The sequence below is a fragment of the Rhinolophus ferrumequinum genome, chromosome 11 (genome assembly GCF_004115265.2).
Source record: "Rhinolophus ferrumequinum isolate MPI-CBG mRhiFer1 chromosome 11, mRhiFer1_v1.p, whole genome shotgun sequence".
Classification (NCBI taxonomy): Eukaryota; Metazoa; Chordata; class Mammalia; order Chiroptera; family Rhinolophidae; genus Rhinolophus; species Rhinolophus ferrumequinum.
This window is the reverse complement of record NC_046294.1, coordinates 44,168,524-44,181,568: the sequence shown is the minus strand read 5'-3', so window position 1 is coordinate 44,181,568 and position 13,045 is coordinate 44,168,524. Positions and strand designations below refer to the sequence as shown.

Below are 13,045 nucleotides of genomic sequence, written 5' to 3'. Positions count from 1 at the left end.
TATTGTTCTCCCAGTTTCTCTTGTTCATTTCTTATGGATCAAACACTTGATGGCACAAGGAGAAGCGGGGGGGAAGTGAACTCTCATTTATTGAATGCCTCCCTGTGCCAGGCACCATGCCAAGTGCTTTACCTAAGTCTCACTTGATTTCATCCTCCCAACCACCCGATGAGGTAGTGAGACCCTCATTCTACAAATTCGAAATTTAAGGTTGGTAAAGTTTCATAACTCACCCAATTCACATGGGAAAAGAGGTGACAGACTGGCGTTAAACCCAGGTCTGTCAAGTATGAAGCTGTGCACGTTTCCCTGCATCATCCTGCCCTTCGTCATAGCTTAGCCCCACCGGTAACAGGCATAACCCTCCAGCCTTCCTCCTGCCCCAGGGCTCTTGGTTAGAGGGTTAGAAATTAAAAACAACAAAAAAGTTCCATGCTAATTGATTTCCATCCTCAGCTGCGTCCTCCCCCTCCTTGGTATTGCTGGTCTCCACCCCTAACTTTCCTCTTCTCGTGCCTCACAGTGACTACTGTAAATCTGTATCCCTGTTTGCTTTGCTGTGTCCTTTGAGCAGGCAGCCTTGCCACCTCCTCTACAGAGAAGGTCATGGCCATTGGGGAGGATCTCCCTCAACTTCCTATTTCTCATCTAGAAACACCACTGGACTCCCAGCTCCCATTGTGCTTAGCTACGCCCTCCACTTCGGGCTGCTGATTCCAGCTCCTCTTCCTCCCTCTGTAATTCCTTCTTCTCCAGTTTCTTGGTCCTCAAAGGTAGTACTAGGGACCTACCTGCTAAATGATGAAAGCTCCAAAAGACTTTGAAACTTCTCAGAAGAAAAAGCATGAAGAAACTGAAGGTCGACATCTTTTTCCTATTTAGTATCTCCCAGTGATGCCAAGTCCAAGAACAGCAGAGACAGAGCTAGACTGTGACTCCTAGTGGCAGAGGCCAGTCAGGCAGGAATCCTCTACCCTTGTTAGGCATCTGAGCTAAGGTAGCAAAGGGTTCAGAACCCAGGGGAAGATGGAGCAAAGGCCAAGTCAGAGCCCAGTGTCTGCACTGGGACTGTAGATGAGACCTCAGAGGGCAGATATTGTCCAGCCCATTGGTTCAGTGTCCCAGGGGTTCAGGGACCAGCCACAGTGAAGCTGCGTGAACTTCTGGAGTCCAGAGCACTTACTCAGGCCCACAAGGGTCACCTTGAGCTTTCAACCCAATCCTCTGGTCTCCATAGAGAAATAACTTGTTGGGCAGATGACCCTGGGGAAAGACAACCTGGGGATGTCTGTGGGCTAAATCAGGTGAGCTAGTTCAAGGGGAGAGTGGCTGGGAGGCCAGGGGCCTGCTCGTATCAGAGATGACTGCACTGCAGCTCTCCCAGTTGAAATGGCATTACCAGAGAGAAGAGCAGGCTGGCATAGGGGCCTTACCCCAGTGCCCCTTCAGCCCTAAAGTGCCAACCAGACCACCAGTTTTCCTTCTACATTGAAAAACGGGATTTATAAAACAACAAGATATGGGCTAGGAGCTTTTCTTCTTTTAGACAAAACTGTCACTATTGGGCATGGACAACCCCTTTCTAACATGACTGGGCAGTTCCCATGGTGCCAGTGGGCAGACCTTTCAGTACCAGGTGCCAGTCTTAGCATAGCAGTAAAAGTGGGCAGAGAAGGCTAAGCAGTCTAATTGACCCCCGCCCCTCCACACACACACACACACACACACACACCCTGTTCCACTCTATTGCCAACTGTCTCCTTACACCTCTACCCCTGACTTATGGGCTGTTCATAGTTTCCCCCAACCTCTGGGTTCCTTACCGCCACAAGTGGCACCATCATCTGTACCCCAGGCCATTACTCTATCCCGTTTACTCCCGCACCCAGACAAGGGGTCTAGGAGGTGGCTACTTGACATCCCATCCCTTCCTCTAGACCCAGGCAGAATTAGTTACTCACTGCTCCCTGAAAGCCCCGTGTGTGGTTTTCTTGGCTATAGTGCTTCCACCCTGCTGTGATTGTTATTTTGTATGTCTCTTCCCACTCACCTGTGAGGGGCATTGGTTACTGTGGCCTTGGGTCTTTGTAGAGTGACAGTAAATGTCTATGGAGTAGATAAAGGAAAGCCTAGGAGAGCTGCTAGTGAAAGGGATCCAGAATTGGGTAGGTTGTGACTTCCAAGGGTTGCAGGTATTTTTTCAGTTGCCATAAAAAGCCAAATGTTCTTGAGGCTAGAGAGGAGTCAGGTTTGGAGTGGGAAGTGAAGGAGTCGGGTTTGCTATAGAGGGTGTGAGTGAGAGTTTGGGGTTGGGGACATATTAGCATGCATGAGTGTGGTGTGTGCCGTGTGTCGCCTGTGCATGTTTTGGGGGGAGCTGGCATGTGAAGCACTGGCATATGTGTAAAGTGGATGTGTCCATATGTGTGCCTGTCTCTGCTGTTCCTAGACTTCGTGCCTCAGATGTTGACATGCCAGGATGGCACCAAGGAGCTGTGAAGGGGTTCAAACTGTAAGACAGGCCTGAAGATGGGGCAAGCCTCAGGGAAAATGTCATGTCTTTTGGTTCCTGTGAAGAAAGCAGATGGTTGCAGACAGTGACCGCTGGGTGCCGCCTGTTGCTCACCCTCTGCATGCTTCCTTCTGTGCTGCTCTCTTAAGAAATTCGGTATATGAGAGCTGACTGACCTTGGGTGCTTTTTCTCCTTTCTCTTCCTTCCTACAGTCGGTTCTGAATGTGATCAGTGAGCTGCAGGAGCAGATGTGTAGGCTGCAGCTGGACATCCACAGGCAGATTCAAGAGCGTCTCTTACTCAGTAGGGACCACCCTGAGGAGGTGGCAGCCGGTGACGGTGTGACTGAGCCCCAGGCCTGCAGCCAGGACTGTGCCCATTGGGAGGGGTCATCTGTAGGAACCACACTTAAGTATTTCAGAGCATGTGTGTGGGGGGCGTTTCACTGGTGGACGGGCTGGGCTTTCTCCTAACCAGAACAGAGTGCAGTGGCTTAACAGGGATCTGTTGTTATCTCTGGGCAGAGCTTGAGACTCACTCACCCCCCTCGGACGTGAGCTGCGCAGGTGAGGCCAACCCTCGGACAGGTGCTGGCACTCAACGCCCCCAGGGCTGGGAGTGAGGTGTGTCGGGTGTGCTGAGTGACGGGGCATTTGTGCAAAAGGAAGCCTCAGGATTCCCCTCCCCAAGTACAATTCAGATACTGATTCTTGTTCCTGGACTGAAATTTCAGCTCCTGTGGTTTAAAAAAAAAAAAAAAAAAAAAAAAAAGCATCATGAAAGAATCCTTTCAAGTTTATTTTTAAGGAGGTTTATCCCCAGTGAAAAAATACAAGTTTCCATTTTCTATAACGATTAAGTCATCATCTGAATTGCCAGAAAAATTCCCCCGCATAACCACATTAGAGGGATTTCATGATCTCTGGGGGTATATCTGACCTGCATTCTGGACTTGGCCCCTCATACTGGTATGGCCAGCTCCTGTGTGGCCTCCTGAGGCCTGGTGATGGCAGCTGCACAGAGATGAGCCTGCACCTCCAAGGCCCACTGTCAGAGGACTTGGAAACCCCAGGGAAGGTCAAGGTCACAGTAGTCAGGAGCACTGCAGGAGGTCGACCTCAGCTTTGTAGGAAGTTACCATATTCAACTACGGAACATGTTGAAATCTCTACCCAGACTTAGGCATTAGGGAGACATTCAGTAAGGAAGATTTTCTCTTACATTAAAGGATATGGGGAAAAAAATGAGAGCCAAGATGTAAGTGTAGATTTGGATAGGGAAGCCCTGAGAGGGTGTTGGGGCGTGCCCCACGTTGAGTGGGTTACCCTAGAAAGGCTTCTAAAGAAGTTATAATTTGCGCCAGTGTTTATAGCCAATGATGGGCAACAAATAGCTTAGAACGAGGTGGATGTGCTAACGAGGCCACTAAGGTAAGAGGTGATGCTGACGCTTACAGGGAGGCCCGAAGGCCCAGTGGGAAGGGCCAGTGTTCAAACTCGGGATTTGCAGGAGGCTCCGATGGAAAAATGCAAAGTGGTCCTACTATGTGCACATGCAACAGTGGCCACATTGTGCAGCAGACAGCTTTGATGATCTCTCAGACTGGAGATCATCACGCTCTGTGTCCCCATCGTGGCAGCTCCTCAGGCAGTAACCTGCACACTTCTGTTCTGCCATCAGCAGGCCTGGTGCCCCCTCAGGCAGGGCCAGAAATGGTCTCAGAAAATGATTACGGATCGGCTGCAAGCCACAACAGGCCAAGAAGTCGAATGCTGCAGATCAGGGATGCAATAACCTTCGCTTGGAAGACTTTTTTTAAAAAAAAATTTTTGTTAAATTTATTGGGGTGACATTGGTTAGTAAAATTGTATAAGTTTAAAAGGATATCGACAAATGCTCACCTCCACTATAAGAAACTTAATAAATTACACTACCAAATTCAAGTGTAAGCAGTGTAACTTTTCTAGTGAATTTTCTCAGAATGCAAAGCACTCCAGGCCAGTTAAAGGAATTTCCTGTGTTCATTCATCAAGAAATAATTCATACCTACTATGTGACAGAGGTTAGCAAAACTCCTCGTGGAGTGCATAGTATAGGAGAACTGGCCATTAGTAATCATACCACGAAATGTTTAAAGCAGATACACAGGACGCCTTGGGAGAGTATGGCAGGAGCACCTGATAAAGTGTGGAGGTTGGGATAGTTTTGCTAAGGGAGGCCTGAAGGTGGGCAGGAGTTAACCTGGCAAATGGGTCCAGACAGAGGGAATGGCATGTGTGAAGGCCCATGTCAGAAGGAGAAACCAAATAGTATTCCTTGTGGCTGGAGGCTACGCAGGGCCAGGCAGGGCGCTGGGGCAGGCCCGACTGTGCTGGTCATGGGTGAAAGCGTATGCGCTGAGGGGAGTGCCAGGATCAGCTTTGTGTTTTCAGTGTACTGTTCCCCCGGATGTCATGGGGGTCAGAGGATTCAAGACGGGCAAAGTGACAGAGGAGCAGCCGATGAAGAGACTGTGCAGGCTGTCAGCAATCGATTTGCTAGACCAGAGTAGTGGTGTCGAGTTGGAGAGAATGAGGGATTCAGGTTATGTCCTGAGAGGTAGAGTTAACAAGGCTTGGGGCTGAGTTACATATGTACGGGGAAAAGGGGAGAGGCGAGATCAAAATGGATCCCAGGTTCTGCACAGGGGAGTCGGTGGATGGAGCTGTCATTGAATGAGACAGGGATGAGTAAGAGGCGGGATTAAGAGTTCCTCTTGGGCCACGACACTTGGGAGAAGCCTGCATGCCATCCACACAAATAGGAAGTTTGTTAGATGAGTCTGGAGGTCAGAAAGTCTTTTATGCTAATTTTTCTGATAGGAACCAGCCAGCAGGACCAATTGTCTGTTAAAGGAGCCTTGGTTTGGGACACGGGTACTCAGTGGTGTCATCTTCACTGGCGGGGTAGTTTAGAAAGTAGGGGCCTGGAGTCAGAAGATATGGGCTTGAATTCCAGCTCAAGGGCAAGTCCTTTAAATATCACTTCCCCACTTAGTAACCTTCACTGGCTCCCTACTCTCCAAAGAATGGCATCAGTATTCTTCATACGCTCATCCAAAAGCCTTTAGAGTAGAGCCACACCTTATCTTCCTGACCCCATCGCCCATCCTCTCCCTAGATGCCCCCTCCCTCCCTCCTTTCTTCAAACTAACCCCCTCCTCTGAACTGGAACAGCCAGACTGGCTTCTACATTTGGCACTTAGCATTTGTTACCTTAGTCTCTTATTTCTCTCCTGCTGGCTGTCACTTCCTCTGCGAAGCCTTTTAGGACCACCGACCCCTCCTCTGTGTTGCTCAACCCTCAGCGTGAAGAGCCGCTCCCAATTCACCTGCTTCCTGTTCCTTTGTAAGAGGCTGCCTCATTTCCACAACTCTGTTCCTCTCGCCCCAAAGCCCTACCTGTGCTGCGCCAACTGTGCATGATGTGGGCACGCCCCGCAGAGGACGGGTGTCAGAAAGGGGCAGGCAGAACAGGTTCTAAAAAGAAGCAGAAAGTTTTCTCTTTCGCATGTGAAGAACTTCCTGCTCTTTGTTTTTCAATGGCTGCAGAGCTTTTCCTGAAAGAGGACGTGGTTAAGGATTTGAGCCAGAGTGTAGAGCACTGCCCACCCCCACCCCCCATCCTCTGTGCATGAGCTTAATCATGGTTGTGGATCCAGGGACCATCCTGCTCGGTAACCATCAGAACTTTGTCTTTCTCTCTCATCTCTCTAGGAGTTACTGCAAGAACTCAGGCACCTCAAAATCAAGGTAGAAGAGTTGGAAAATGAACGGAATCAGTATGAGTGGAAGCTGAAGGCCACTAAGGTAAAAGGCGGTTCTGACTTTGAGGCCCGGTAGGGAGAGTCCGTGTCCAGACTTGGGGTTTGCAGGAGCCTACTACGCTGGGAAAATGCAGAAACTGACCCTACTGTGAGCACATGCAACAGTGGCCACATTGTGCAGCAGACAGCTTTGATCTAGGAGGGCTCTTCTCATGGAGATGGTCCACGAGCTTATGAGATGCTGAAATAACTCAGCCTCCTTCCTCTTGCTATGTCCTGCACCACCACCAGCTGACACTGGGCCAAGAAGGGGTGAGTGAGTGAGGGAGTGAGTGAGTGACTGACTGAGTGATGAATGCTAAGGCAGGTGAACCAACGGTATATTATTGGCTGCATCATTTTAAATTTACCAGTCCCTCTAATAATCAGTTTTTAAAAATAGGCATGCTTTTCTTCAGCAATGACTATATCCCTAAACAAATAATGTGTACTTTGAGTATTTTAAAAAATCAAATCATGTTTCTATTGAACTGCGGGGTTTGCTATTTAAAGGACGCTGAGGATAACTTCTTTTGTGAAATAGCAGTTTTCCCTTCCCCTTGGTTTCTTCCTTCGTTTCCTCTAATAGTTGAACTGCAGAGATTAAAATGAATGGGTTGGAATCGACCCACAAATTTATGTATTTATTTTTTTGGCCTGAACATTGTATTTAAAGATGTCTAATTAGTTGTCACTTAAGTATGAGGATATTTCACATTAAAATACAGAGTTAGTGTGCCCGGGGGTAGTGGGGTGTAGGGTAGGTAGCTCTCACAACCCCAGAGCAGCATTTCTGCTTGAGGCAGCCTGGGCAGGGCTGCCCCTGGGTGGGGTGCACACCTGCCATTTCACTAAGGCTTCCGCAGCGCCACCTACAGGTGTTACCACATGGCCCCTGCAGGCATTTTCATTTTTACTTCGAGTTTTCTTAACTTCTCGTTTGTATTATACTTTGTTTTATCTTTCTCTGCAAGTTAACTTTTAATGATTACAAAAACAATAATATTCAGTATAGAGAATTTTTAAACCAGAAAAGATATAAAAATCATATATCACGTAGGAGCTACCACTGTTAATATTTCCTTCCAGGCATTTCTTTTTTTAGGTTCTCTCTCTCTCTCTCTCTCTCTCTCTCTCTCTCTCTCTCTCTCTCAATTTCTGGTGTTGATAATTTATATACAACTTTATATCATGCTCTTAAAAGAAAACTCTGAACATGTTTGCTGTCTGTAGTCTATATAGTATTCTATTGTATGAATATAAAATAATTTGCTTCACCATTTTACAGATGAGAAAACTGAGGCACAGAGTGGTTAAGTAACTTTCCTGAGACCTTACAGCTAGTCAGCACCAACCATAGACAATCCAGATCCATATATCTACTGCTTTGTTTTTATGTAATTATACCCTTATACGAACTATGCTTCATAGTCACCAGTTGTAGGAACACTGTTTTTCTCTAATGTGTCAGAACTTTCTGTCCTGATGCTCTACTCAGGCAAATACAGTCTTGGTAAAACCTTTGAAGTTGTACGTACCACCATCTCTTATGAACCGAAACAACTCTTTTCTTTCTAAATTACCTAAGCTCCTTTTCTCCTCATGTAGACCTTTGAGATCCCCAGGTTATTTCATAACTACCAGGTGTGGAGCACCTCCTGCGTGCCACAATGTATGAAGCTCTTTGCACACTTTTTCTCATTTGATTTATAAAATAACCTGGTGAGGTTTATTGACTCATTATCCTCATTTTACTGGTAAGGAAACAGGCTCAGAGTGGCCAAGGTAAGGTTTGGATCTGGATCTGTGCCATTCCAAAACGCATGCTCTTTCCTCTACACCATCCTGATTCCCTACAATAAAAACCTTCACTGGTTTTGAAAGTTCTTCATTGTTCTGTGTAAAACTTCTTGGTCCCTAAAGGTGTGGTCCCTTCCAGTGCAGCAGCAATAGGGCTGGTCCATGGGTTTAATGAGGCCCAGTGCTTGTTGGGAACCAGGGTGCCCATCTCTGCCTGTGGTCACTCTAGCCTCAGTGGCTATTGCCATAGCACATACTTTGTCCTCATGGTCAAGTCAAGTGGAGGGCCTCTGGGCTATTGTTGACTTCCTACCTGTGGGGACAGGATAACAGAGCACCTGTCGTTCTGGCCTATAGTGTGGAAATTGGCAGGGGTGCAGCCCAAGCAGAAGCCTTTGCTGTATACTCCATTGCCTGGCTCAGGACTCAGTTCTCAACAGCTTATGTAGTCTGTTTTGATGCTCAGAGAACTAGCTAGTTATTCATAAGAGAAGGAATAGTATGAGAGCAGCAATAGTAGCATTTATTGTGTACTTACTGTCTACCAAGCATTAGGCTAAGTTGCTTGTAACCATTATCTTATTTAATGCTCGCTACCGCCCCATGAGCTAAATGCTCTTTTCCCCATTTTATAAATGAACCAAGACTCAGAAAGGTTAATTCATTTGCCCAAAGTCACCCAATAGGAAGTGAGAGAATCCAAGTTGGTTTGACTTCAAAGCCAATGTGCCTCTTGGCGGGGACCTACACAGTTCTGATTTTCTAATGAAGGCATGGACAAGCACACCTACAGTTACATGTGAAATTTCACCTGCTATCCTTAGTAGAGCCATGGGAACCACCCAAAGCAGCTGCCCCTGGGTGTACATATATGAATGTGTGTGTGTGCACTGGTGTGGCTGTACTTACCTGCTTTATTTGCAGTAGTATGTCTGCTCAGCATACCTGAATGCTTGTATGGATATACATGTGGGTGAGCGTGCACAGGTTCCTGGAGGTTGGGCAGAGGCAGTGGCTGTGCACAAAGGGTTGGGGAGGGAACTTTTGGCTCATTCTTTATCTGCCAGTAGTGGTTTGATTTCCACTGTATTTCCCATATGGGATGGAAAATGAAAGGCGTGTGCATTTGTTACAATGGTATATGTGCTGTTGCATGAATATCTTGGGGAAAGGAAGACCACATCCAGAAAGAGAGTATTTATCCCGGGACCAAGGGCAGCACACAATCACAGCTCCTCCAACCTCAAAGGTGTTAGGAACAGAGGGCAGGCGAGGGAAAGAGCCTGGTCGGGTTGGAAGATGCAGAAGAGCTGGGAGAGGGCCAGAGTGGTAGGTGGGGCCAGAATGGCCAGGAAGAATTAATTTATTCAGCAGAGCTCCACCTTGTGGGGATGGTAGTGTGCACCTCTAACTGCTTACCTCCTGCACCTCTGCTTCTAACTTCCTAATACGGCCTAGGACCCATTGGGCCTGGGCTCTGACTTGAGGCACTTCATTATACTTTGGTATCCCTCTGAGCTGGTATGGATCCTGTTTCCTTCCAGGCTGAGGTAGCCCAGCTGCAAGAGCAGGTGGCCCTGAAGGATGCAGAAATTGAGCGTCTGCACAGCCAGCTTTCCCGGGCTGCAGCTCTCCATGGTGACCATGCAGAGAAAGGTAAGTGGTTTGACTGTGGCAGATTGCAGCTGCCCCTGAGTCCTGTGTCCATTCCTGTAAGTGGGCGTGCACGTCTATGAACAGGAGTGTGCGTGTGTGAGTAGGTGCACTAAGGTGCATGGAAGTGCGTGTATGTGTGCAAACAAGTCCAAGTGAACAGATGTAGGTGTGTGTGTACACGAGTGGGCCTGTACAGCACAGCTCTATCGTGGACTCACTGCCATGAACCCTCCCCTGTCCAGAAGACTCGGCTCTGAAGGCTTTTCTCAGATGAGTCTGATAATTAAAGCTCTTTGCAGCTACCTCTGGAGCTTCAGACCTTCACTTGATTGAAGACCTGTTTTTGTGTCATCACCAAAGGGGAGGCTTTAGCAGTTCATTCAGTCATTTAATGGATACCTGTCTGATACTCGTACAAGGCCCCAAGGTTACAGACACAGATCAGTTATTTCTTATCCGTTAGAGCTCAACTTAATTGTTACCTCTTAGAAAGACCTTTCCTGGCCACTCTACCGCATGGAGATGCCCCCAATCCTATTTTTCTCTCGGTCAGTGATCTTTTTGTTTTCTTCATAACATTTGTTATAACTTATCAGTGTCACATATTGGGGGAGGGGTCTCTTACATAGACCTGCCATCCTCGCTCTGGGGCGGGTACTAGGTCCGTTCTGTTTGAGTCCATGTCCGCAGAGCCTAGCATAGTGTTCGGCCCATGGTGGTCTCCTAAGAAGTACTTACCAACTAAGTGACGGGACGGTGAATGGTCCCTGAAGAGTTCACTAGAGGGTAAATCCTCTCATTACCACATGTTTAGTATTTGCAGCTATTTGCCTTGTATACAAAATGATTGCACATCTTCCAACTTTTCCTCTTCCCTCAGGCTGCAGAGCAATGCTGGGGGAGCCCGGCGGATTGGCCCTATTCCCTGGTCTCATCTCCACCTCAGCACTGCTTAGCTCATGAGCTCAGATTCCTGGCTAGAGGGGAAGCCATGTAGCCATGAAACAGTGGCTTAGGCCACCAATATGCTAATCCCTTCCCCAGCCTTTCTCTTCCCAAGCCATTGAGTATGTCACCTACCTGCCAAGCCTAAGGTAGATGCTGGCCCTCTCCCCCCAAAAAAATACCTTAGATGATCTGTGATACTAAACTTGGACAGAGAACTCCCTGATCCATGACTTTTAGATCAGTGCAAGCCTTCCAGACCCTTCCCCATTCTATCCTCAGTTACCTCCTGGAGCTGGTCCTTTGGTCATTTGCTGCTCAGGTTGGGGCCCGCCCAAAGCATCAAGGTGTGCCAGCCTTCATATGGGGCTTACCGCCCTCCCTCACAGACTGGGCTGCAGAGCTGATCTTCAGCTGCCAAGAACATAAGTTGATGAGCAAGCACTCTGCATTTTCCTCTAAAAATGAATCCTTACAGCTGTTTACACAAAGTCCATAAATCTGTTCTTATTCTTGTTGGTTGTAGCAAGCATCCTAAAAGGAAATGGGGTGCCTATACTTTTGTTTCCTTGTCCCCTGTACTTTTCTTATATAGACACCCCTATTTTCTTTGCAGTGTACCCAGTTTGGGGATGGGTGTAGGTCCTTGTTTGGAAACTCTGTGCCAGTTCCACGACATCCAATATTTGGAAGAATGACCTCCAGCTCCTTTAGGCATTGGCCTTTGACCTGGCTCTCCAGACCAGTTTAGGAAGAAGTCAAGAGAGTCCTTGTTGGTTCCAAAGTGAGAGAAGGTGGTGAACTGTGCACCACAGACTGAAACAGATCCCTCAGCCCATAGGGAAATACTGTACATTTATGATGAAATAAGATTGTTTTTCTTAACAGTAAAGTTTGTTTTAATATATTTATAGATGCACCTAAACATTTGTTAGTCAGTTCTGATTATACCACTTTAAGCCAAGTACCGTGTTTCCTCCAAAATAAGACCTAGCCAGACAATCAGCTCTAATGCGTCTTTTGGAGCAAAAATTAATATAAGACCCAGTCTTATTTTACTACAAGATCGGGTATAATATAATATAATATAATATAATATAATATAATATAATATAATATAATATAATATAATATATAATACCGGCTCTTACATTAATTTCTCCTCCAAAAGACACATTAGAGCTGATTGTCCAGCTAGGTCTTATTTTCGGGGAAACACGGTACTCTTATGTAATCATTCTTTTCTAGTCTCCATTCAACTGTAGACTTTTTTTCCTCATTTTAAATTCTCTGCTACAATCCATAGGACTATATGCTTTTCTCTAAAACTAGTTGCAGCCCATGTATAGTCCTACTCAATTTATAACAGATAAACATCTATATTCTTGTAAGATGTTAATTATAAAAGATTTTGGGGTGCCTCTGTGTCACCTTGGAGTAAATGGCCTTTTGTTTTCTCCCCCACAAATGTCTATAAAGAAAAGACAAAATGATAGGTTCGTTCATTTATTAGTGCAATAAATATTTAATGAGTCTGACTATGCCAGACACCACCATGGACTCTATAAAGATGTAAATACGCCCATGTATAATTTATTCACACGGAAATTTCTCAAGTTTAGACTTGAGGAGCATCTTAGCATGTGGGGATAGCTGCCTGCATTTATAGAAATAATTCTTCCTACGCCTAAATTCTTTTAGACCAAGAAATTCAACGTCTGAAAATGGGGATGGAAACTTTGCTTGTTGCCAATGAAGATAAGGTAAGACGGTCATTGGGCAGCCCTGTCTTTTCCCTGCTGACATCCCTGCCTCTGTTTGACCCTTGCTGGTCTCTGATATTTTGGACATAGCCATGCCCATCCGGCCCCTGACTTGGGGATGTGTCAGTAGAATGGCTTCTACCTCCTAGAGACTAGATCTCAGCCACCTGTTTTTGACTTTGATGTCTGGGAACTTTGCCCAAATGGACTCTACAAGGCAGATTAAAGCCATGCCTGCTCATTGCTGGTGTGGGGAAAGAAATACCACTGTAGTTACTGCCAATGTCATAGTTACTGCTTAGACTCCTAGCAAAACTCGAGAACAGTCCACCAATCTTTCACATGCATGATCCAGTGATAGACCCATCATAGAGACACCAGGCAGCACGCTGTTTTCCCTGCCGTCTATATTCTTCACATCTAGTTCCTGTATAATCCTAAAATAACCACCTCTCTTAGTAGAGTACTCATCTGGCACAAGCCTCAGTTCGGAGGACCACAGCCCTGCATTTTACAGATGACAA

At 46.6% G+C, this 13,045-nt stretch overlaps 1 protein-coding gene across 5 annotated transcripts in view; it reads left to right on the top strand.

Annotated features, from left to right (window-relative positions):
* The window catches only part of PPFIBP2 (PPFIA binding protein 2), a 123,686-nt gene that overhangs the window by 88,570 nt on the left and 22,071 nt on the right, over positions 1-13,045 (top strand). For all 5 annotated transcript variants that reach the window (XM_033120492.1, XM_033120491.1, XM_033120490.1 and 2 more), the window contains 3 exons: positions 6,269-6,361; positions 9,702-9,813; positions 12,460-12,521. In XM_033120492.1, the coding sequence (XP_032976383.1) occupies positions 6,269-6,361; positions 9,702-9,813; positions 12,460-12,521 (267 nt within the window). The remainder of the gene's footprint in view (positions 1-6,268; positions 6,362-9,701; positions 9,814-12,459; positions 12,522-13,045) is intronic.